This window comes from Akebia trifoliata, chromosome 3, assembly GCF_017979445.1.
Source record: "Akebia trifoliata isolate Shusen 1 chromosome 3, ASM1797944v1, whole genome shotgun sequence".
Lineage (NCBI taxonomy): Eukaryota > Viridiplantae > Streptophyta > Magnoliopsida > Ranunculales > Lardizabalaceae > Akebia > Akebia trifoliata.
Genome location: NC_141377.1, coordinates 2,125,248 through 2,151,266, shown reverse-complemented (window position 1 = coordinate 2,151,266; position 26,019 = coordinate 2,125,248). Strand labels below are relative to the sequence as shown.

Genomic DNA, 26,019 nt, shown 5'->3' with positions numbered 1-26,019 from the left:
ACTTTGACATATGCCCTCATCACAGAACCGTAGATCATTTGCCTTGGGATACACAGGACCATAAAATATTTTTATTGTATATGCCGAGGCAAATGATCTACGGCTCTGTGATAGGGGTGTATGTCAGAGGGGGTGTCAGATTATCACGACGCAATATTTTAACCCTTTTTCATATTTTAATAAAAATTAAATAATAAAAATTCATGCCAAGATTGAATAAAACTTTATTTTGGTGATTCCCTAGTTCTTAACTTTGTTTTTAATAATTCATTAGAATATTTATTTTTGAGGACATACATGATTAATATTTATTTAAGAAATAAAAAAATATTTAATATGATAAATAAAATGAAATTCATTATATGAGCGGGTTTCAACATTTTGAGAGCGGGAATTGGAGAAGATTCGCTCCGAAAGCACCAAAGCGAGGTTTGAGAACGTGAGCAACACCCCTAACAGAAGGATTGAGCTTGGATTCGTGAAAGGGTCTCGTTCTTAGGGCTGTAAGGGAATCAATTGGGACCCAATTCTGATCCATTTGACCCAATAACTTCTGGTCCAAATTGAGGATTTGGTGTCTGATAAAGGCCCAGTCCAATAATAATCCAATATGATAATTGATCATTTTAATTTTGGATCAATCATGATCCAATCCAATAAGGGCCCAATTGGATAATACATGTATGGAATGAAATTTCATTCTATGCTTAGCCAATCCAATATGGGTCCCATCACCTATCAAGTCACCTGCTATTGATGATCAAAATGGGCCCACATCCACAGATTTGAAATATGATCATCTTTCTCATGCATAAACCCATATGAACAAGAACACTTATGACAAATTAACAATGTTGATGAATCAAACATCTACGATTGCGATGCAACATCCGATCTCTGATCACTGTCCGATGTCGCTTGAACTTGAGCTGCATACTGCAAGTTCCAAAGGACATCTTCAAAAGAAGGACGAGTTGATACCTCGGGTGATATGCATTTGTTTGTTATGGATAGCACAACCGATAACGATTCTTGGGAACAAGTGGTGAGCACAATTGGGTCCACCATTTGTCTTCGACCGTCCTGGCTACTGAACGATGTCTGTAAAATATGAGAGCCCATCTTAGAATTTGGATCTCTTAGTTAACAAAACTCAGGGGATGCAAAGAGAATGAAATATAAGATCCCATACATCTAAATTAAGGTGCATTGTGAGAAAAAAGAAAGATGAAAAATGGTTTTTTTATAAGGCCTAGAGAAATAACGAGAGAACATAAATGACACAAGTTTGTGGGATCTTTGGGCCTAGACAGGACCTATGGTTTGGAATGAATATCATCTCAAGATGTAAGGCCCCCCACATTTATTGAATTACAATTGTGTTCTTTCTAACCAAAGTTTTTATATGTTGAGGCATGAGGCGAGGAGTTCGACTGGCCTGTATTTTGAGTGTAAGCTTCAATATCCAAAATAAAAATATTTGCATACCATTTCATTGAGCAGAGTTGCTCCCCCTTTTTCAACTGTAGAAGGTCCAACAAGTGTTTCAAGTAATATGAAACCAAAGCTATAAACATCTTCCTCTAATTTAGCCATTTTCCTGCAAAGACCGATGCCCCAAAATGACAGTTCTTGTTAATGCACAGAACCAACATTACAGTTACGAATTATAGAACCCATGAATGGGCAGGAGCAGCAAAATTTGTCTTCTATAGCAAAATTTATCACGTGTGCCTAACTTATGATGATCATGGGTTTAAATCTCGTCCGAGACCGAGATGACTTGTCCGATACATCTCGGTATCGTCCACTAACAAGATGGTTAGACAAGTCAAAGTATCAGACGAGATTTAAAACCACATTTCATTTTGTCTTGTTGTTGAACAAAACTTATCGGAAAACTCATCCGAGATGACTCGGTCTCATTCATGGATGAGACAAGACGTCAAAATGAGTTTTAAAACCATGATGATGACAATCCCGGAACCTTTTCTGGACAGTCAAGAAAGAATATGGTAAATGGTCCTGAAAAATGTTGAAAGGTTGGAGGTTTACGATCATATGATCTGGTATATTATGGTGTAGGAGATCCGTTTTTTTTTTTTTTTTTTAGGAAGATAGTGTAGGAGATCTCTTACGGGAAACATATTGACTAATAATGATGCTTACCATGATTTATTGGCTTCTTCCTTTGCCTACAAACAATTAGATCATATATGTCAGAATAACCACTTGAGAAACTAAGTGCAAGATGCTTCAGTTGACTTGCAAATTGATTAAGCTTACCTCAAGTTTGTTGATGTCGTCTGTGATAATTGACAATCCATAGTCACTCAGCTTCACAATCCCATGCTCATCCAGTAAAATACTATTTGTTTTCAAACAGTTGTTGAAGAATCCAGGAGAAATTCCGGTATGTAGAAAGTGCACGGCCTTGGCAATGCCAATTAAAGCTGACAATCTCTCCGACCATTTTAGAACCCTCCCTGGATTGCTCTCTACACAAATAAATGAAATAAAATCACAAACACAAACAAAAACAAAAAAATCCCTACTTGGAAGGAAAAACTTGGGGTTTGGCCTATGTTACTCTACTATTAACCAACCAACAACTCCAAAAAAACGATCAGTTGGAGACGACGAGAACTATGAATATAAAAGGTTCACGGGGCTTACCTAAGGTATGATACACCCGAGAGTGGAGGAAAATATACACTCAACAGTTACCAGATATGGCAAAGGTACGACCAGGGGCACATCATGGATGTTGGAATTTGTGGTTTATTTTTTCTTAAAATAAGTGTCCAACTTGGTTACAACATCCATTTTGTAGTGCCCAAGTAACATAGGTTTTGGGTAGATCCATAACTGATTTTCAATAAGAGGGAAATATTATGATATATGTAATACATTTGCACCCTCTAGCGTCTTCGTCAATGAAATGATTCAAATCATTACAGAAACTATATGAGATGTAATAACACCTCATTTATATCACTAGAGTTTTCCCATGCCTATGGCATGGTCATCATCTTTGGGGTTAAGGGGGGTAGAAGAGGAAAGACAATAAAGTTGTAGGCAAAAGAAAATAAAGTTGAAGGGAATAGAGTAAATGTAATAAAGTCAAAGGGGAATTATTGGAAAAGGGGGAGAAGAGAAAAGAAAATAAAGTTGAAGGGCTATTATTGGAAAGCAGTAGAAGAGAAGGGGCAATAAAGTGAAAGGGTATTCTTGGAAAGAGGAGGAGAAAAGGGAATAAAGTTGAAATTGTTCCTCTTGAGAACATTGGGGGAAGACAACTGTTGTGTTTTATTATATAGATTACATTATTCAGATAAAAGACCCCTAATGTCCCGAGCGATAACAACAACGAGTGAGATTTGGAAGATGTACTAGAGCAATCAAAAGGAGAGTCCAATACCCTTAATATCTGTAAAACCAAGACTCACGATTAACAATATGAAGATTGTTAATGGGACATTCACTCTTTTATTAAACTAACCTGAGAGATGTGTATGAAGACTTCCATTGGGCACATATTCATAAATAAGAAAGACTCTGTTGACACTAGAATCATCACGTTCGCCACCATCAATGCAGTGCCCCAAAAGGCAAACCAAATGTGGATGGTGAAGCTTTGAAAGTAAATCTAATCGAAGTTTAAGGTTTCGCAATGTATCACTCTTAGATAATGACAAACATCGAATGGCAACATACGTCCCGTTCTCCAATCTTCCCTTGTAGAGCTGGAAAAAGAGAAAAGAAAGAAACAAAGAGGTGCTTGTGAGATGGATTCAAACATTTCATCCAATGTTCTAAGCATTTTTTATTTTTTATTTCTTTCCTTTTGATAATCAAACTTTTAGTTCTAGATGGGTTACCTTCCCATTTGAACCTTCGCCCATAAATACTGAATGATGGAAGTTGTTAGTGGCTTCCTTTAACTCTTCTACAGAGAACAATCGATATGCAGGGACACCTCGTGTCCCTAGCTTTGCTGCTTGAGAAATAAATCCTGAACATGTAAAAGAGTAACCAAAGTAACTCTTTGGAATCCAAAAATAGACAAATGAGTAGATGATATGCGAATTTTCAAAATCTGGATGAATGGAAAGATTAATGAGATGTTCTAGAAAGCTTAGTGACAAAGTCGGGGTTCAGGAATAATTCGGCAATAGAAAGCTTCAGTAAAATCGGAAAAACATTGGATAAATAAAAAAAATGTTTTAAATAAATCAAAAATAAAAAAATCTGTGATTTTTTCACAAAAATGTTGATTAAATTGTGATTAATCATGATTTTTTCAAAAACTTGATTTAATTGACAACTATCAAAATTGTGATTTTTTTTTCAAAAAAAATAAATCACAGATTTTTGTCACTATGCGTGAAAGTAGAAAACTCACTAGCATTTGCAAGGAGCTCGGAGGAGAATCCTGTAGACGAGTTATCTTGCATTGCCTTTGGCAATAAATGCTGATCAGTTGTCCCTTGCAGACAATATTTTCTACAGAAAACTAGAATCCCGAATGCCAGAAGTACCATAACAATCACAAGTCCTCCAATGACACTAACTAGTACTCCAATGCCATTGCCCTGAGACTCAGGTTGTTTCTTCTTTCCTTGGCAATAGGATTCTTGATGCTGATGTTGTGGATCAACAGACAAGCAATTTCCACCAAACTTAACAACCCTCTTATCTGATGACAAGCTCAAGCAAGAAGGCACTCCACCTATTAATCTGTTAATTGAAATATCCACAACCCTGAGTGCACTCCCACAATGTAGATGGTCAGGAAGAGACCCACTCAACATATTTGAAGACAAATTCAAATAACTAATATACGGCAAAGAGAACAGTGCTTCGGGAGGTGTTCCTTGGAGAAAATTGAATGATAGATCGAGGTGCTGAAGCTGACCCAACTCACCAAATTGTTTTGGAATCTCGCCAGAGATGGAATTTTTGCTGAGAAGTGCTGTTATGATCCCTTTGGGCATGATGGGTAGTTCAGAATTGATCTGGTTCTCTCTCAAATCCAATGTGTGTAAGCTAGTTAAGCTTCTTAAATCGGGTAATTTACCAGAAATCTCATTGTGAGACAAATCAAGGTCGGTGAGAGTCTTAATTCTGCTTATTGAAGAAGGTAACTGACCCTTCAACCTATTGTTCTTCAAACTCAAATTTGTCAAATTTGATAACGAATCAAACCATTCGGGGAAAGTATCATTAAAGAAATTACCATCCAGTCTCAAAGTTTGAAGCTTTATCATTGCAGAAATCTTCGGAGGAATCGAACCATAAAGAAAATTTGAACTCAAATCGAGAAATTCAAGCAAATATAATCTGTGAATTTTATCGGAAAGTGGACCCCAAATTCCTACAGATACCAAGCTAAGAACTCTCAAAGTGGTTAACCTCGCCAGCGTTGTAATAAAAGAACCAATCGAGAAACCCAACGATAGAGTCTGATTGGGAATTGGGAAGCCCTCGAACTTACTAACATTGGCATGCATTAACCCCATGATTTTGAGCTCAGTGATCGAATTGTTTTGGCATGTGATGGTTATCTGTGGGGATGAAGGCAAAAAACAAAAGTCTCCACTGAAATTGTTCCAACTTTCCAATTGTTTTGGGTATTCTAGATGCTTTCTTAGCTGATAAAGAAGATGGGTCTGAGTGATTTGTAATTGTTCAGTACCAGGGACGACGAACAACCACGAAAAACATACAATCAGAAACAAGCATGAATGCTCCATCGCTGATAACAAACTGCAATAGAATTCCAGTTTTCTTATTGAGACTTGGAAAATCAAGTAAAAAACCCGAAATTACATTGAGAGAGGCCTTCAAACTTCAAAGCCTGCCCAAGATTAAAATAAATAAATAAAAGGGTTTCTTCAATGGAGATTCTCTAGTTCAAGGAGTCGGATACATTAACTAAAGAAAGGAATGTTGGGTTTTTAGAGACATTAAATAAAAAAACCCATGAGGGATTAAACAGATCTACGTTCAAGAGAACCACCATGAATTAACTGTGGTGTTTGGAGTGGGTTTTTTGCTAAAAATATTGGGTCTTGTTCTAATTAATTTAAATAAAAATCCCAAGAAGAAAAATAAGGAAAAACAACTAAAAAAATCCTACATTAGATGCTCAAAAGAGTGTTTTTCGCCATTGGATTTCTGACAGGAGTTCGAAACATGCATGAACCAGAAACATGTCAAATGCACTAAATATCAAGTTTTTAAGAATTTATAACAAAACCCATGAAGAAAATACATGAGAAATTGCAGAAATTCCGATCTTGAATGCTCAGAGAAGCGTCCTTTAAGGGAAATGTTGGGTTTTTAAGCAAAGTTTGAAAACAAAAAATAACCCATTAAGGAGAAAACAAAAAATATGCTCAATTCAGGCTTAGAGAACAACCAATGAAGTAAAAAACATTTAAAACAGAGAGATTTACAAAAACTAAACCTTGTGATGAGATCTACAAGAAGATAGTTGACAATGCCAAGGAAATTTTAGTGAAACCAGAAGGTCATCGTCAATGAAGCTTCTTCAATGAGAGCTTTCCGACATTAATGGAATAAGTTTTCTTAACTCTGCTAAGTTGCAGAGCTCACAGCACAGAGAGACGTGACAGTGGGGAATTACTATGATACAGACGTCCTCTAAGTCCAAGTGGCAGCTCCATTGGGCCCACTACCTCAACACATAAAAGGTCAGCATTATTGGCAATTTCTAGCCATTGGATTCAATCATCTTTCGATCAATGATTTTGAGACCTTTGAAAAAAAAATAGAGTCCTATGTGCAATTGATTGAGTCTTGGGTCAAATGGGCCATGGAGGGTGGCCTCAAGGAATTCATTGCTTCATGGTGTTTTGAACACTTGACCTATTCTTTTTTATACGCTTATCAAGGATCGGCTTGCCACTAAGCCAATCCTTTGGGGTTTAGTACTCTGGTAATTGGTTGTAGGGGTGTGAATAGGTCGGTTTCAATTCAATTCTTATAAGAATCATAATCAAAATCGTTAATTTTTCTTGATTATAAGTTTTATATGTTTTCGTTGTGGTACTCAAATCAATGCAATAGAATTGGAACAGTATAAAAAAAAAAATCTTTAAATGATTCGGCTCACTAGGTTTTTTCAGGTCTTATTGATTTTGATTCTCAATTGGTTCGTTTTTAAGTGACCCGACTCTAATTGGTTCTACAAAAAAATGGACCCAAAACAAAATTGTCTAATTGATTCTAATTTTGGTTCGATTCCGGTTAAATGGGTACCCATTGACACACCTAGTTGATTGGTGTAATATGAACTGGAGTGCTCCAAGAAAATATTAGTGTGGCAATAGAATTTCTTTAAAATAAACGTCTTCACCAATTTCCAGCTCAGCAACTGCAACGGCAGCTGGGATGTGGTGTCTTTATCTATTTATCTTTTTGGATAAAGACCTGGGCTCCAACCACTCCAAGACCAAGTAGCAGAACAAACAAGTCTGTTTCATTGTTTGTCGCATATGTTTATAGTGACTTAGATAATAGTTGGAAATGCCCTCGGTTTTGATGATAATTACAAGTGTAACTGTCGTTGTGTTCGATTTTACCATTTTATTACCAAAATATGTATAGATGGGAAGTTGGAAGAAAGGCGACAGCTTGACATGAATAGGGCTTTAGTTGGGCCCAGTCCATTGTAGACTGATTTTGGGGAATGTTACTAGGCTTGTTAAATTATGAGAGCTGCTATTAACACACCAATATATGTCTCTTAATTTTAAAAGGATTGTTGTGTTTTAAGTAAAATTTGGTGTGGTAATAAGATTTCTCTTAATTATCTAACCATCACACCAAGGTTTAGAAGCTTCACACTTCAATTAAAATAGTCTACCCCTGCAACGAGGTTCCTTTTTGACTTTGTTTAATAATAATTTCTAATATATATATATATGGGTCCCGTTCGCCACCCTTAGTTTTACCACACACTTTAACAAACGCGTTTTGTCTTACATGGGTTAGAAGTTTCGGAATGAGCTGATTTTTGGTGAGGATGATCTCTATGGTGAGGAGATCATCCTCACCAAAAATCAGCTCATTCCAAAACTTCTAACCCCATCAAAATTGATTTACAAAAAATGGACGGTCCACGATTTTTCAACGTGTAAACATGGGGCTAAACATTTCGGAATGGGCTGATTTTTGGGGAGGATGATCTTCTAATCATAGAGATCATCCTCACCAAAAATCAGCTCATTCCAAAACTTCTAACCCATGTAGGACAAAAAACGTTTGTTAAAGTGTGTGGTAAAACTTAGGGTGCTGAACATTTCCCTATATATATATATATAGGGTAGCGATCCATGGCCAACAGTTTGGCAAACATTTTGGCAAACACATTTTTCAAAACATGGGTTAGAGGTCTTGGAATGGGCTGATTTTTGGTGAGGATGATCTCTACGGTGAGGAGATCATCCTCACCAAAAATCAGCTCATTCCAAAACTTCTAACCTCATCAAAAATGGTTTACAAAAAATGGACGGTTCACGATTTTTCAACTTGTAAAATGGGACTAGAAGTTTTGGAATGAGCTGATTTTTGGTGAGGATGATCTCCTCACCGTAGAGATCATCCTCACCAAAAATCAGCCCATTCCAAGACCTCTAACCCATGTTTTGAAAAAGTGTTTGCCAAAATGTTTGCCAAACTGTTGGCCACGGATAGGGACCCATATATATATATATATATATATATATATATGGGAAATGTTCAGCGCAAAACATTTTGACAACATTTTGGCAAACATTTTGGCGCCGTTCGATTTAACGTAAATGAACGGATCAGATTTAATTTTACTGTTTTATAAAGTTATAAGTTAATTACAGCGCCGTCCCTCGTTTTCATCATATTTAGTGCGACGCCCCTCTCCTCTTTCAAACCGAACGAGGTTCGTTACTGCCTACCTTTCTGTCGAACCCTCTCTCTCTCTCTCTCTCTCTCTCTCTCTCTCGCACTCTCGCTCCAGCTCTCTCATTCTCTCTCGGTCTCTCTCTCTCTCTCGCACTCTCGCTCCAACTCTCTCATTCTCTCTCGATCTCTCTCTCGTTCTCGCTCGGTCTTTCACTTGCTCTCGGTCTCGCTCTTACTCTCTCATTCTTTTTCGTCGATGGAGTTGCAGAGACGTCGAGGTTCTGGGCATTCGTGCTTCGTCGATGGAGTTGCAGAGAGGTCGAAGTTGCAGCGGTTTGTGCTTCGTCGAAAGCGAGAAGGTTTGAGAGAGAGTGAGAGTGAGAGAGAAGGGCGTTGAGAGAGAGAGAGAGAGGTTTGAGAGAGAAAGAGAGAGAGGCGTTCTGTCGATAACGAGAAGGTTTGAGATAGAGAGAGAGTGTGAGAGAGAAGGGCATCGAGTGAAAGAGAAAACAGAGAGTTAAACTCTCTGAATTTTTTTTTTTTTTTTTTTATTTTAAAGAGAAAGGGATGGGGCACTAATTTTGGAAAACATTAAGGATGTCAGTGTAATTTTCGTATAACTTATAAGTTATACGTTAAATCAAGTTTGAGCCGTCCGATCTCTCTATATCCGATAGTAGAAAAATGTTTGTCAAAATGTTTTGTGCCGAACGGGACCCTATATATATATATATAGGGTCCCGTTCAGCACCCTAAGCTTTACCACACATTTTAACAAACGTGTTTTGTCTTACATGGGTTAGAAGTTTTGGAATGGGCTGATTTTTGGTGAGGATGATCTCTATGGTGAGGAGATCATCCTCACCAAAAATCAGCTCATTCCAAAACTTCTAACCCCATCAAAAATGGTTTACAAAAAAAGGATGGTCCACGATTTTTCAACGTGTAAACATGGGGCTAAACATTTCAGAATGGGCTGATTTTTGGGGAGGATGATCTTCTAATCATAGAGATCATCCTCACCAAAAATCAGCCCATTCCAAAACTTCTAACCCATGTAGGACAAAAAACGTTTGTTAAAGTGTGTGGTAAAACTTAGGGTGCTGAACATTTATATATATATATATATATATATATATATATAATGATAAAGACTAACCTACCCCTAAAAAGGACCTAAAAGCAATTAAGAAAAGTTATTAAAACTATACTAACTCAGTTAATCAGTGACCACTCTAAACCTAATCGTGCACTTAAACAATTAAAATATCAAGTGCATCTTCTTCTTCCTCTGGTATTATTGAAGAAGTTAGTCCCATCAAACTTTTTTAAAGAATCCCGAGGGGTTGGCTCAATGGTAATTTTAGATCGATAAGCGATTAATACTTATAGGTTATGAGTTTAATATCCAGTATGAGCATTAATTTCTCAAGGGCCACTTACGAGGGTACCTTGTGTGTATGATGTGCGAGTGTTGCATGTGCCTTGAGACTAGTCTTTGGACAAGACCATGATCTATGGATTGATACGGGCCAGACCATTATCAACGGGATACTCGATTATAATATATAAAAAAAAAATTGAAAGATTTTTATTTTTATATTTACAATATCTTTAATCACTTGATTTATTATGAATATCACTACGATACAACAAAAAAAAATATTAAAACTATCCATTTAAGGGTTGATTTATTTTTTTATGATGGGAAAATTACTTAAAGGGTTCTCGTGGGGGGACTTCTTTCTAAAATAATCCCTAAGTTTTCAACGTTTGCTTGGCAAGACACTTCGTAAACTTTTTCTTTCTAAATGGTCCATGGACCTCACCTCCAATATTTATCACGATTAAATGTCTTAACCGTTCAAATTTATCATTTTCATCAAAAAATTAGATTTTTGACATCTCAATAGAGTTTGGGAAACTTCATTCTGTAATAAAGGATTTAAGAATAAAGAATGAACCATTTTTCAAGGATTTTTTCAAACATTTTAAAGATGTATGTAAAAAATTAGGATTTTTTCCACTTTTTTCTGCTTAATTTTTGGACGAAAATCAATCAACAATGGGTCTTTTGGAATCATTTAAACAAGTCGTTATATCCTATTTTTTAATCGATCTTTCCATGTATTTTGCTCAAAAAAATTTAAAAATTGAAAATAGATGAAATTTACTAGTGTCAAGTTCACCACTTTTTATTTTAAAAAATGGTGAACTCGACAATAATTAAAAAAACGTTGAGTTCAACAATAAATAAAAAGTGGTTAAACAATGTTGAGTTAGAGAATAGTAAAATGCGAATTCGACACTAAATTAAAAAGCATCGAGTTTGACAATAAAAATTATGAGCTCGATAGTACGAGGGATCACTAAGAAAGAAAAAGTTTACTAAATGTCCAGTCAAGCTAACACGTAAAATGTGGGGATTATTTAGAAAGAAACCCTTCCTCAAAGGTTTTTTAAGTAATTTTCCCTTTTATAATATCAAAATCAGGAAGTTAAATACTAAATCCAAGCTGAGGGGTGAAATGGGAAATGTAATTGCATATCCTTGGAACTTTCCATGACTCCCATGTGGGCCTATTTGACAGCTATTGGACTTCTTTTGGCTGGATTTGGCATCTCATCAGGAAATCCATACAGTTGTAAGTCTGTGTGTCTCGCTGCAAAACGGCTTTGGAAACATTAGAAGATGGAGGGGCCCACGTACTTTAAATAGATAAGTCATGGTTAGAGCTGCTATTGGCACCCTAACTTTTACTTATTACACCCCTATTAAAAAAGAAAAATAAGTGAAATATAAATTACCATTTTGCCAGCTGCATATGACACAATTCCAAGTCTGCTACACTGCTCATTTTAATTCCCAAAACATGTTTTTGAGTGAATTTGTTGGTAGGTATTTTAATTTAAAGTAATGATATTTATGATAAAAAGTGACGAACTCGCCAATAATGATCAACAATCTCATCGTTGAAAAATAAGGATATTTGTCTTTAAATTTACCAGCGAGATTGCCACTTTAAAATTTATTAGTAACTTTATCACTTTTTATCAACGAGATCTTCACTTAAAGCATTTTGAAGATGTCTATAAAAAATTAAGATTTTTTCAATTGTTTTTCTTCATTTTTGGATGAAAATCGATCAAAGATGGTTCTTTTGATTTGAAATCATCTCACACAAATTGTTATGTCAAGTTTGAAGTTGATCTTTCCATGTATTTTAGTTGTAAAAATTCAAAGAAAAAAAAATGGGTCAATCTTACAGCATCGAGATTGATAATTTTTATTTTTGAGTTCAGTATTTTCATTGTTGAGGTCAATATTAAAAAAAAAAAATTATCAACCTCACCAATAATTATTGTTGACCTCACCAATTTTTATTATTGTTAAGTTCAATTTTACTGTTTTTATTATTCCAATAGTAGCTCTCAATTATAACTTGGGGTCTTTAGCTTGGTGAACTTGGTTTACAAGATCATTTCTAAGGTTCTATCTTCAAGATTAAAGGAAATGTTGAAAAATATCATTGATCTTGAACAAAGCGCTTTTATTAAAGGGAGACAAATTCTAGATGGAGTTTTGGTTGCTAATGAGTGTCTTGATACGAAGATCAAGGAGAATAAGGCGGGAGTAGTGAGTAAAATCGATTTGTAGAAAGCCTACGACCATGTAAGTTGGGACTTCATTGAGTACATGATAGGTAGGATGGGTTTCGGTAAGAAATGGATTGGGTGGATTATGAAATGCATACTTCAATGTCTTTTTTTCATTTTAATCAATGGTAGTCTTATAGGTTTCTTTAGGGGCTCGAGGGGTTTGAGACAGGGTGTTTCTTTGTCATCGTTCTTGTTTCTTACTATGGTGAGACCTTGGGTAGACTCTTTAAAAAAGCAATGGACATTAGTAAACTGATGGGTTTCATAGCTTATAATGAGGGCCCTTTGACCAGTCATCTCCAAGTTGTAAATAACACTGGTGTTATTGAACCATTCCAAAGATCAAGTGAGAATTTTGCGCGAGTTATTAAATTGTTTTGAGGTTATCTCGAGATTATATATCAACCTGCAAAAATACAAGCTTCTAGAGGTGGGTAATGTTCCCAATCTTCCTAGGTTAACACCTATCTTGGGATGCTCTAGCGGTAATTTTCGTTCTTCGTATTGGGGCCTTCCTTTAGGAGTTTCGTATAACAGTAAGAGTATTTAGGATGGGGTGGCTGATAGGATGGAGGAGAAGTAGAGCTAGTGAAAAGCTAAATATATCTCTAAGGGGAGCAAGGTGACTTTAATCAAAAGTACTCTTTCTAGCATCCCAATCTAATTTATTTCACTTTTTTTTTATGCCTAAATCTGTGGAGATCCAAATCGAAAGACTTCTGAAGAATTTTTTGTAGAATGATAAGAACAAAATGAGGAAATACCACCTAGTGAATTGGTGGAGGGTATGCACCTCTAAGAAAAATGGTGATTTGGGGATTAAAAGATTTAGGTTAATCAATCAGACTTTTTTAGGTAAATAGTTATGGAGGTTTGGGGAAGAGAGGGATAGTTTATGGAAAAGAGTTATCTGTGCGAAATACGGGAAAAAGAGATTCAGTTGGTACAGTGGGGGGGGCTAAAAGGTTCTTATGGTTGTAACGTGTGGAAAAAGATTTTGATAGTAGTATTAGTTTTAAAGTGGGTTCTGAGGATAGAGTAAGGATGTGGGAAGATAGATGGTGTGAAAATTTGGCTTTATCAATTCAATTCCCATCCTTGTATGCTTGTTCTTTGAAAAGAAATGCTAACCTAGGTAGCATTTCTTTTTAATCTCTTGGATGACATCCAACTTAGGGAGATAATCAGGATAGAATGAAGTGAATCAAGGCTAAGGACAAGAGATTTACAATTTTGCTTTTTACAAAGCTCTTCTACCTAAATCAAAACTCTTTTACCTAATTTTCCTCATTTGGTCTTCTTTGGTTCCTCTCAAAGTTTCATTCGTTATTTGACTTGCTTCCTTAGGCATGCTTCTCACCTTGGATGATCTGATTGTCTAAGGGTGGATTACTCCCAATTTCTACCCTCTTTGTATGACGGACGGGAAATCCATAGATCATATCTTACTCCATTGTTCTTTCTCCCGTCACATTTGAACTTCTTTTCTACTTTTGTTTCATATGCATTGGGTTCTTCCTAATACCTTTTTGATAATGCTAGACAGGTGATCTTATAATATCTTCTCTCATAGAAAAAAGATTGTCATGGGCCATTCTTCCCTCGACCATTTCTTGGGGTCTTTGAAAAGAAAGGAATAACAGATTGTTCCATGGTAAGAGTAATGAGTATACAATGTTTATGGAAGTTCTTGAGTTATTGTTTATTTGGACGAAGCTTAAAAAAGAGCTCTTCAGTGTCTCCTTCAAAGACTCTCTTTAGATGGGATCAGTTGTGTACTGTGTACCTTGTAGTTTCTTGCGTTTTTTCTTTTCTTTTCTTTTGCTTGCTTACTTTCTTTCTTGTTTGGGGGCCTCCTCAGCCTCCTTTGTACTCTCTTTTGGCTTTTCATAAACTCTTATAAAATAAAAAATTACACACACACACACACGTGCGAATGTAGCAACTTCTATGAGTTGCTAACCTTAATCCCCCAATTCTCTGCTTTAAATAGGGCTCCAAATTAATTTTTACTGAAAAGAGGTAAAAGAACACTGAAACTGCCCCCAACAAATTTACATTCGGACCAATCAAAATAGAATACCAAGTATTTACTTGAGAAATTCAATTTACTGGAGATGCAACTCAAACCAATACAAATTGAGAATCAAAATTTTCCTACCCATACAAATTGGATTCATTCAAAAGTATTGAACTACAAACCCAAATCTAAACAAACTGACAAACCAAGTACCATAATTTCTCACTTTCTTTGTTTGTGTTTTTGTGTGTGTGCACGCGAGCGCGCATGCTTTTGTCACATTCAGAGTCACTTTCTGATTAAACCAATCTTCCAAAAGAAACCTCAAAAGAGAAGAAAAAGTTGGAAGGGAAAAATGCTTTTTAGATGAATCTTTCCCATGCTATAATCAGGATCCAAGAAGTCCAACATTGATTCCTTGCCCCAGAAGCAATAGAGATGGCTGCATCTCACTGGATTTGCTCCATTTGTACTGTGTTTCTTTTGTAATCCCTCAATAAAGAACCAGACATTTTTGAAGTTCAAGCCTCATATGAGATGTTGTCACATCAGATTAAATCAAACAACTAAACCAATCTTCCAAACAAACCTCAAAAGAACCTTGGATGAATTGACTCGGATCTTGGATGACTCATATAGATGGACAAGCGTGAATCACAACAGAAATCTCCTACGTTTGCCTCTGAGGGTGAGGGTGAGGGTAAGTGACTGACCCGATCATTGAGGTTTTGACCCAAATTTAAAACCATGACTCAAACAAGCCAAATTATTGAAAGAAAATGCAACCAAATAAGAACAAAATAATACTATTGGCCAAGCTCAATCCCTACAATAGTAAGAAAATTCAAGGAACATAAGTCCACTATTTGGAGAGTGATAACATATCTACTTCCTACTAACACCCAAATAAATTGTTACAAAAGAAACAAAGAATTACATAATCCAGCAATTTCAATCCTACAATAAGTCAAAGCTTAACTTTATTAGTTTTCAAAACTACATTGAGGATCCAACACCACCTTAAATACTAACAAACATATTTGGATTCATCATGAAACCCTTGAAATTCTATCTTACCTTGATGTGCCATCACAATTTCAGGAACTTTATCACTATACTTGATCACAAACTTCGCCACGAAAAACTTCTCAGTCATTCTCAATACTGAAGGTACAATTATATCTTTCTTAACAAGACCCTTCGACATCAAAATCTGAAGAATCGAGCATCTAGGAATAATCCTCTTTTCCAAACTAAGCATCAGAAGACTCGGGTATTTAGAAGCCAATGAGGGCTTCGATCCTAACTTGTTCACAATGAAATTCATTATTTTCTTGATCTTTTCCTCTGAAGGGAGCATAAACATGGGCTGCAGTTTAAATGCCGAAATAATCTCTTCCTCGGATAAACCAAAACTCCTATAAAGCTCCATTTTTTGTTCCAATTTTGATTCACTCAACATCATCATCGTTCGGACTGCTAGAATGAATCCCATACTTTTGGGGTCGAAACCCAATTGCTTCAGCACTCTTACACCCACCTCAAACCGATCGGTACGTAACATCAACGCCGATGGATCAAGCAAAATCAATTTTGAAATACTAGGTTCGGGTAGACCATGGGTTCGCAAGATCGAGATATTGGGTCCCATTGCTTTCTCTATATCATACTGAGTAAATCTTCGAAACAAAAATTTCTTCAGAACCTTTACGAGGTTCTGATCGGTGTGAACAAGAGTTTTAATAAAATTAAGAGCGGGTACAATATGATTATCCAATCCTCTTTGCAGGAGTAACGGTTCCTTAGAGATAATAACTGCAAGTTCAGGAGTAGAAATGCCCAAAGATTTGAAAAATTCAATTTTGGGATTTAGGGTTTTGTCTGGTTTGGATAGAAGTAGTGAAGGACCCTTGGTGATCATATTTTTGATCTGGGTCTCGGTGAACCCATGTGTCCTGAACAGCTCAAGAACTGAGTCAGGTGTTACTGTGGACTTAATTTTGATCTTCTTTGAAACTGAAATAGCGGATTCTAATGACAACCCACATGAATTTATGAGATAAGAAACTGTGAGAGATTCTTGATTTTCAGTTTTTGAATTATTTGTGTTGGATTTTTTAAGAGATTGGGTTTGAACAAAGCAGACATGATAGATTCTTGTTGAAACTCGAATTCTATTTTGTATCAGTTGCTGGGAGATAAATTGAAACATTGCTTGAGAAAAATATCAAAGCATTTGGAGTACAGAACTTACTGATTCGATTAGCTTTAAAGGATTTGGATTCATTTGGCTTCCCTTTCACGCGTTCTTGAGCAAGAATGAACCCTAAAAGCTAATATCTAAAGAAGGGTTCCATAGATGGTTTTAAAACTTGGTTCTTCGTCTACCCTTTTCTCTAACGAGCTACCGAGTTGACTCGTCCGAGTCATCTCGTTTTGCCTATGTTACCCTTTTAACTCAACATAGATTATCAAGTAGATATCCCACTTGTTCTCGGTACGATCCCTCCATCACCCCTTTCATTCTGGGGTGATCTCGTAATTCTTGGTCTATGAACATGTGTTGTTATGTGCTCCATTTTGTTTTCCCATTGAAGCCGAACCTAAACATGTGCTCTAGAGATAGTTGTCCATACACTGATAAGAGATGTATGAATTCTCGAGAAAAGAGAACCAGGAACAGAGAGTTTTCCCTCCTTTTTCGCCCCTCATAGATGCAGAGTTGACTCATTTGATTCATCACTTTTAGAACAAGTCAACTTCATTAAATTGTTTTAAAATTTTATACATAAATTACTAGCTGCTCATCCATAAAATATTATTTTCATGGATAACAAACATTTAAATCATTTATTAAAAAAAAACTTATTTTCCATCAAAATGCAAAACCCAGTTAACTCAAACAAGTTTTTATTGCCTTGAACAATATTTTAATATCAAACTAGTCATGTTGGACAATCAATTCTAAGCACAGTTTTAAAACTCTTTTTGACGTCTCGTCCATGAACGAGACCGATTCATCTTGGACGAGGCATCCTATTTATTTGAGTTGTCTCAGATGAGATTTAGTACAATGCCATAAAGTCAAAACAAAATATGCCTTTGAGACGATTTGTCAACACCTCCACGAAATTTAAAACCATGATTCTAAGAGCTCATCATCAATAATAGAAAACTCATAATACATATAGGAATTTTCCTCAGCCCTTTAGGCCCAGCCCCTCCGCTATGGAAAGGGCCTCTTTACTTCTGATTAGCTACTTGAGACCCAAAAGCCCAACTTAGGAATTCCAGAGATCTCACAACAGAATCATTCTTTTTGTACATATGACCTACAATTTTTAACAAGATCTGTTGTAACTTGCTTACATACTCCAACTATATGTTATAAACGAAAGCGACTAAACAAGAGAGAGGCTAATCAAGAATCGAATTCTTCCTACCCTTTCGAACTAGGTTCATTCTAGATCGACAAAACATGAACTTGCAACTGCAAACCCAATTTCGATCCGAGTAACCCAAGAAATCAGGTAATATAGTTTCGATAAGGTGAAATAATCAGCTATATAGTAAAACCCCATAACTGCCAAAGTTTCATGTAGACTTGATCGTCGGAGTAAATTCACAATCATCAGTTGAAGCAATTCATGGCAAAGAACTTGGAAAGTCCAATATTATTTGTTGATCTACTTGTACAATTTTGACTTGAGTCGTGCTGGAGTGACCTCAGGATTGTTGTACCTCATATCGCACTCTCTGACGGGGAAGTGTGCAAGAACCATATATGCTTTTTCACTGGTATCTCTATGATAAACCTAAGTGCAACTGACATTCAATTCACACCATGGTTCTTAAACTCAAAAGTTCTTTAAATCTTCTTGGCACCCTCATGAGACATAATTTTGACGAGTCGGACATCACATTTGAGCTGTTGTAATAATTAGATCATCATGTAACACAAATCTTCAACAAATAAAAATAGTCTTGATTATGACACTTTCAGGTTGAACTATGAAACCAAAAACAATCTTCCAACAAAACCAAGAAAGCTAGATGCAAGATAAAACAATGTGAGAAAAGAGCTATAGAGAATCAAGGAAACATACTGGCCAGAAGCATAGTGACAAAATTCAGTTCGGAATATACTCAATGTGGGCTCAATTCGGATAAATTCGGGAATGTTTTGTAAAAAAATGAGGAAATTTTTGGAAAAATATACCAATGATGTTTTTAGGTTTCTTACCAAAATCCATCATCTTCAGCCTATCTAAAAACCCTATTTTGTTCGTGAGATTTAAATGTTGAAGAAAATAAAATTTTGAGAGTGAAGGATAAAAATTTTACCATATTCCTAGATTAATCAATAAATCATTGATGAATTCGTCGATTCATTCACCTAGTCCCTAATTGGGAGAATTTTACAAAAAATTGAAAAAATTCGGAGTATTTTATGAATATGGTCGGGAGGAGGTAGCAGTAGCAGTGATTCGAATAGGATTCTGATTCTTGAGTCTGGGTTTTGAAGTTTGAGTTTGGTATAATAGAGAATGGGTTTATATCAACTGAGAAATGAGTAGGATCTCAAATGAGTCATCAAGAGTGGTGAATGGGTCACAATAGAAATATCACCAACTTGCCTCTGATTCTAAGTGACTCATCTGATCATCTAGATTTAAAACCATGATTCACACAAGCCAAGGTATTGAAAGAAAGCACAGTACATTAAGAACATAATAATACAATTGGCTCAGATTCAATCCCTACAACAGCAAGGGAATTCAAGACACAATTCCAAAATCAAATGCACAATTTGGAGGGTATAACACAATTGCTTTCTCCTAAACACCCAAATAAATTCGAAGAAAAAAAAATCTACAAAGGATTAAATGATCCTTAAAGCAATTTCAATCCTACTATAAGAATTCAAAAGCTTAACTTGCTAGTTTTCATAACTGCATCGTTTCATCAAATTGAGCATCCAAGTTCAACAACACCTTAACTACTGACAAACATATTTGGATTCATTATGAAACCCTTGAAATTCAATCATACCTTGATGTGCCCTTACAACTTCAGGAACTTCATCACTATACTTGATCACAAACTTCTTAAAGAAATCCTTCTCTATCATTCTCAATACCTGTATTACACTTATATCTTTCTTAACCAGATCCTTCGACATCAAAAGCTGAAGAACTGAGCACCTAGGAATAATCCTCTTTTCCAAACTAAGCAACAGAAGATTCGGGCATTTGGAAGTAAATGAAGGCTTCCATTTCAACTTGTTCACAATGAAATTCATCGTTTTCTTGATCTTTTCCTCTGAAGTAAGCATGAACATGGGTTGTAATTTGAATGCTGAAAGAATCTCATCCTCGGACAAACCAAAGCTCCTATAGAGCTCCATTTTCCGTTTCCAACTTGATTCACTCAAAAACATCATTGCTTTGACAGCTAGAACAAATACAACTCTTGTACGGTCGAAACCCAATTTCTTAGCCATCCCAATACTTGCCTCCAACCGATCAGGACTTAGCATTAGCGTTGATGATTCAAGCATTATAAATCTTAAAATATTGGATTCGGATACACCATGGGTTCTCAAGATCGAGATGTTGGGTACCAATGTTTTCTCTACATTATAAGGAAGATATCGGAACGATTTCTTGAAAACACTTCCGAGGTTCTCATCAGTGTGAACGAAAGTTCTAATAAATTTAAGAGAAGGGATTAAATGGTTTTTCAATCCCCTTTGCAGGATAGCAGGCTCCTTTGAGATTATCGTTGCAAGTTCGGGCGACGAAAGGCCCAAAGATTTGAAAAATTCAATCTTGGGACTAAGGGTTTTATCCGGATTGGATAGAAGTAGTGAAGGGTACTTGGTAATCATATTTTTAATTTGGGTTTCTGTGAAACCATGTGTTCTGAAAAACTCAAGAACTGAGTTAGATTTCTCTGTGGACCTAATTTTGATCTTCTTTGAAGCTAATATAGCAGATTCTAACGACAACCCACATAAGTTTAGGAGATAAGAAACTGTGAGAGATTCCTGATTTGAAATGTTTGTGTTGGATTTTTTAAGAGATTGGGTTTTCAGAAAGCAGACATGGAAGGTTGTTGTTGAAGATCGAATTCTATTTCGTATTAGTTGTTGGTAGATAGTAAATCGAAACATTGCTTGAGAAAGAATTTTAGGGTTTCAACAGAACTTACTGTTTCGATGATTTTGAAGGATTATGATCCATGGTTTTCCCTCCACGCTTTCTCCTGCAAGAATTAACCCTAAAAAATCCAAAGTTTGGGTTAAGCCGTTCGAGAGAACCTAAAATGCATCTCGTCTCACCCTAGTCCCCACTCCCCACCAACGGATATCGAGTTGACTCATTCGATTAAGCGCATCTTAGATGAGTCAACTCACTTAATCATAATTTTCTTTTATTAAAAGGTAGAAAAGTATATGCTCATCCATCAAATCTTATTTTTCATAAAATAAGAAAATTTGAAATCACTACAAAATTAATTATTTTACTTGCAAACGCAACAAAATCCAGTTGACCCAGTTGATTTATTATTATCTATTTATTTTTAAAATGAGGATGTCCGGACTTATGTCCAACTAGAGTGATCGAATGAATTAGGGCCGAAGCCAAGGCATATGGGTCCCTCCCTTGGGAACATGCAATGTTCGCACATCACACGCACTAGGTAAGTGAGGGAGTGCCCATGCTGGTGGCCCTGATGAAATATTGGTCATATTAGGTATCGAACACACAACCTACAGACTTTCACCACTTATTGGATCTGAAATTGTCATTGAGCCACTCCCTCGAGGTTAGTTGAGTTATTATTAATTCGTATAATTTCATAATCTAACTTATAGGATTATACTCTTAGGCTATCGTATAATTGTAGTCATGAGATGTTCATCATAAAACCTTAATGTTACGTTATTTGGAGTTGTCGTCATTTAAAAAAACATGTGTGAATAGGTATCCGAAATGATTTTACAGTTGGTTTTATCATTGTAATGGCCCTCTTATAAGAAAAAACGCGTGTTCTACCTAAGATCTAAGTAGGGAAGCCTAGTTAGAGGATGAGAAAGGTATTAGGTACCCCGTCCTCTCCACCAAAAGTGGTTATCTTAAAACTTGGCCAATCTTTTAAAAGTTTAAGAAACTCAAAAATACATGAAGATGCATGTTTAGAGGTGGTGTGTGCAATAGGTGAAAATGTATCTTTAAAAAGGATTTTGATATCAATGTGAATTATTGGGAATATCTTATAGAAAAGGATGACCCATATAATTTACATTATTTTTATGAGTAGGAATGTTGATTAGGCTTTTTATAATGATTTCATGATGGAGTTCTCTTAATTAATGCTATAACTTTAATGCATGTATGCAATGCTAGAAATTTAGTGTTTCAATCCCAATAAGAGGATGACACATTTCTTCATCATTGTTAAGCATATGTGAGCGAATGTACGGTATACAATATGATGCATAAGATACATTATAAGTAAAAGAGGGTTTTAACCCTCACCCTTTCAGTCAAACCAAAATTCAACCTACCGGAGGTGAGAAAGGGTGTGCATTACATCCTAAAAGTTTTCTAGAACATAAAGTACTAGAGGGTTAAGAGTAGAAAATGCAAGTACTTGAAATAAAAATCTTAATCTACACCCACCTTTATCCCTTGATGTTCTTGAATGATGTTGAGTCTTGAAAGAAACAACTTGAAAGTTGATAATTTTAATTAAGGGTGTGAGGTTAAAGAAGATGAGGGTTCTTGGTTGAAAGTTGAGAGTTGAGAGATAGATAAAAATTCTTGAGTTGAAGATTGGGTTAAGAAAATGATAGAGATGTTGAGTAGGGATTTTGGTAGAGTTTTGGGTTGAGAGATGGGGCTTGAGAATATCAATTACTCATGGGAAATTGAGTAATTTATAGAGTTTTTTAAGAATTTTTGGGGTAAAGTGGTTTAACCCTAAAAACAAAGAAAAAGGACATGAGGTTTATATTTTTTTAATTTTTTTTTCTAACTTCATAAGGGTAGATGTGAAATTTGTGAGATCAAACCTTAAAATAATTTTTAGTCTTTGGTTTTTGATAAATAGAAGTGAGATAACAAAAGAATTTTTGAGAAGAGAAGTAGAAGAATGACATGTATGATGGTAGAGTGATAGATAAAAAGTAGATTTGGGTTCTCTTGTAAATATCCCTAAAAGTAAGGGTAGATATGTATTTCTTGAAATAAATTAATGGGAGAATTTCATGCATATACTTGAAGATTTCTATCTTTTGAGGTAAAATTGAAAATTCTCCCAATTTTAAGGATTTTTACCAAAAACTAAAACACATTTTTTATTTGACATCACTTTTTAAAAGGGGTATTCTAGGATTTTCTCAAGAGAGTTAGCTCACTTTTTAAAATAAGCATTCTTAAGTTTTCTAAAGAAAGTTGGCTCAAATTAGGTTGAAGCATTGACCGACCAATAAGGATCATTCTTAGATGTTGAAGCTTATGAGAAACTAACACGTGCCCTTTGTTAGGGGATGTGTAAGACAATGGACTTAAAATAAGCTTGGTATTAGATTTTGTTTTTGAATTTTGGTTATGAGCTTGCAATGGTTTAGGGTTAGGTATTGAACTAAACTTAATAGTGGACTTGGTATTGGATTGGAGTATGGATAATGTATTAATTAATGGAAAATGAGTTTGGATTAGAGAGCAGGTATGGAATTGGGTCAGACTATGAATTCGGAGAAATAAGTTAGGGAGGTAGGTATGAAATTGGATTGGATTAGGGAAGTGGTTATGGAATTGGAATAGGGACAAGGTTTGGACATGCATATCAATATGAGACAACGCATGTGTGCACGAAGAAATTATTATGCAATGAGCCTGTTGAAAGATTTTAGACTCTTAATTAAAATCAACTCGAGATTTTGAAAATTTGGACTTTTTCTAATGTATTTATACAAATTGAGGTGTCTACAATAATCTATTGGACAATCAATCTCAAGGGCCTACTCATCAATGACAGAAAAAGACGTGTCATTAACAAAATTGATTCGAGGAACTAATTCATAGAACAATTTGATTTGAGGTCCAAAAATTCAACAAAGTATGTATCGTAAAATTTGTGAATTTAATCATTATAGGTTGTATAAAAATTCATCATTTTTAGCAAAATCAATTTAATCTTCAGTTCAAGCCAAATGAATATGAAGATACTACGTCTTTACTTGAGAAATTCAACGTCTCTTCACCTCCTTCCTTCAATACATGTATAAAAGAGAACAACTCCAACTCCTCTACATTAATCCTCTAACATGACATATAGCATGTACATTAATTAGGGCCGCAACCTGGGCGGGTTGGACGGTAAATCCAGGCTCAACCCAAGTAGTAGAGCTCTCAACTCGGCCATTAGGCCTAAGCTCACCAACCTAAGCTTGATCTTCTAAAATCTGATTGAGCTTGAGTTAGCCCAGATTAGACAATTTTGGGTAGTTTGGTTGGATTGGACTCATTGAATAACCCTAATTTCGTTTTGATTAGCTAATAAATTTTATATTTTAAAAAAGAAATACAACATTAAAATAAAATCACTAGTAAATAAAATCACATATGACCTTCAAATCCATCAATGAAGAATATTTAGACAAATGCCAGTTCAAAGCCCCTGTTAACCACAAAAAAAGAAGAAGCTATAACCGATATAAAAATATTTACATATTAGTATATATCATCGAGTTCAGGTTGAGTTAGGTTGCCCGAACCCTCAACCCAAACTCAACTCGAATTGAGGCCGGGTTGAGATATTCTAATCTAGGCTCAACTCATCTTCTACATAACTCAGTCCAGGCTCACCCATCAATCGGGTTGAGCCCCAGTGGAGTTTTGGCCATCCCGCCCAAGTTGCAGACCTAAAATTAATTACAGTTTGCATTTGTTATCATATCAGCTATAGTATCAAATTTGCTCTTCCTATACAAGCTTAGTATCATTCGATATGGATATGTAGAACACAACAAACTATGTGCCATTAAGTGTCTGAAATCCTTCATTAGGGTTTGCTAAATTTGGGTTTGGTGAAATCAATTCGACGTTCAAATTTTGCTTAAGAGATTGATTGCAACCTCTTTTATTTTCCTCTTCATCTTCCCTTCAAGAGAGGAAACATTGGGAAAGCAAAAGCTCAAAGATAAAACTGAGTGCAATTGGTTTTTCACTCCATGGCTTTTAAACTTGGAATTTTTTTGATCAGGAAGCCTTTGAAACCTTTATTTTAATGAGATCAGTAACTTGGTGCTGACGGGATTTGAACCTAGGTCTTTGGTATCATCATCCAAAGCCTTCACCAACAAACTTGATGCATCGGACATCACATATGAGCTATTGTTACGATTCACGCAAGAGAGATTATTGAAAGAAAGTGTTGGCAAATTAACTCACCTTTCCCTGTAAGTGCAAACTCATGGAATTTCATCAATGTAGAATGTACATGCAGAATAAAATGAAATTGGAGCCAAAAAATAACACAAACACACCATGATTTTTAACGCGTAAAATCCTCCAATGAGAAGGGAAAAACCATGGAACATTAGTCAAATATATGAATAATAGAGTTACAAGGAATCTCTCTCTAGAAAAACAAAGACTATACAAACATCAAGAGAATGACACTGTTAATTACAAAGACAAAGTGGATTCTAATATCAACAAGAATAACAAAATCTCTTACCCGGGTTAGGATTGCAAATACCTGAAAAAAAAAAAAAAAAAAACTCTTTTTGGGATGTCAATGGATGCCTTGAACTTTTATATTAAGCCTTCACAAATCCAGCAATACTCCTTATAAATTGCAAGCAAATCTATAAAGAAACGAATTTGAAATAGCTCCTGAAAATAGGACTGGTTGGCCCGCACTATTTTTTGTATGGAAAATGATGGACTGCCTGCGTTGGACATTGCGTTCAACACTGAATTGGACTGTCCAACCGTTGATTTTTAACTTGTATCTCGAAGGAAACAAATCTATGGTTATCTGTGCACTGCCACGTCAACTCAGTGTTGAACGTAGTGTCCAACGCAGGCAGTGTGGCATGATTCTTCTTTTTATTTTTGGATTGTCTTCAACATATTCTGCCTCCACTACTCGAGATATATTGGAGATTGAGAGACTTTCTCTCTCTTCAAGCTAATGTGGTACCTACCTCGTAATGAGGAGGGGATACCCAACAGAAAGCATAGTACATTAAGAACATAATATTGGTTGAAAATGAATACCCACAAAAGCAAGGGAAATCAAGACACAATTCTACAATCAAATGCACAATTTGGAGAGCGAAGAGTGATGACATATCTTCTTTCGTCTGAACACCCAAAAAAAAAAGAAAATCTTAGAACAAAAAAATTATA

The 26,019-nt window shown here is 35.7% G+C and overlaps 3 protein-coding genes across 4 annotated transcripts; all 3 read right to left on the bottom strand.

Moving 5' to 3' along the window:
* Positions 1-782: 782 nt before the first annotated feature.
* LOC147405466 (putative inactive leucine-rich repeat receptor-like protein kinase At3g03770) lies at positions 783-6,698 on the bottom strand. Of its 2 annotated transcripts, none has more exons than XM_086433223.1 (8): positions 6,473-6,698; positions 4,406-5,769; positions 3,882-4,015; positions 3,503-3,746; positions 2,287-2,498; positions 2,170-2,195; positions 1,489-1,600; positions 783-1,101 (listed from the first exon to the last, which is right to left on the bottom strand). In XM_086433223.1, exons 2-8 carry the CDS (start codon positions 5,754-5,756, stop codon positions 871-873), a joined length of 2,310 nt encoding a protein of 769 aa, XP_086289349.1. In that variant the 5' UTR covers positions 5,757-5,769; positions 6,473-6,698; the 3' UTR covers positions 783-870. The 2 variants fall into 2 exon arrangements, with proteins under 2 accessions (XP_086289349.1, XP_086289348.1); XM_086433222.1 differs by having other exon boundaries at positions 4,406-5,860; positions 6,473-6,697.
* An 8,919-nt stretch (positions 6,699-15,617) lies between these two features.
* Positions 15,618-16,511, bottom strand: LOC147405465 (transcription termination factor MTERF8, chloroplastic-like). Its single transcript, XM_086433103.1, has one exon. It carries the CDS (start codon positions 16,509-16,511, stop codon positions 15,618-15,620), a length of 894 nt encoding a protein of 297 aa, XP_086289229.1.
* Positions 16,512-19,312: 2,801 nt separating this feature from the next.
* LOC147405464 (uncharacterized) lies at positions 19,313-20,937 on the bottom strand. The gene has a single exon (XM_086433218.1). It carries the CDS (start codon positions 20,763-20,765, stop codon positions 19,590-19,592), a length of 1,176 nt encoding a protein of 391 aa, XP_086289344.1. The 5' UTR covers positions 20,766-20,937; the 3' UTR covers positions 19,313-19,589.
* Between the last annotated feature and the right edge of the window lie 5,082 nt (positions 20,938-26,019).

What these genes read in the sequence shown, in the direction of transcription:
- LOC147405465 (XM_086433103.1), bottom strand. Translation starts at nt 16,511, where the DNA reads ATGATCACCAAGGGTCCTTCACTACTTCTATCCAAACCAGACAAAACC.
- LOC147405466 (XM_086433223.1), bottom strand. Translation starts at nt 5,756, where the DNA reads ATGGAGCATTCATGCTTGTTTCTGATTGTATGTTTTTCGTGGTTGTTC. An exon ending in CGAGCTCCTTGCAAATGCTA is followed by an intron (nt 4,016 to 4,405) that starts GTGAGTTTTCTA and finishes TTACATGTTCAG; the next exon opens with GATTTATTTCTCAAGCAGCA. An exon ending in GAAGAAGCCAATAAATCATG is followed by an intron (nt 1,601 to 2,169) that starts GTAAGCATCATT and finishes CGGTCTTTGCAG; the next exon opens with GAAAATGGCTAAATTAGAGG.
- LOC147405464 (XM_086433218.1), bottom strand. Translation starts at nt 20,765, where the DNA reads ATGTTTCGATTTACTATCTACCAACAACTAATACGAAATAGAATTCGA.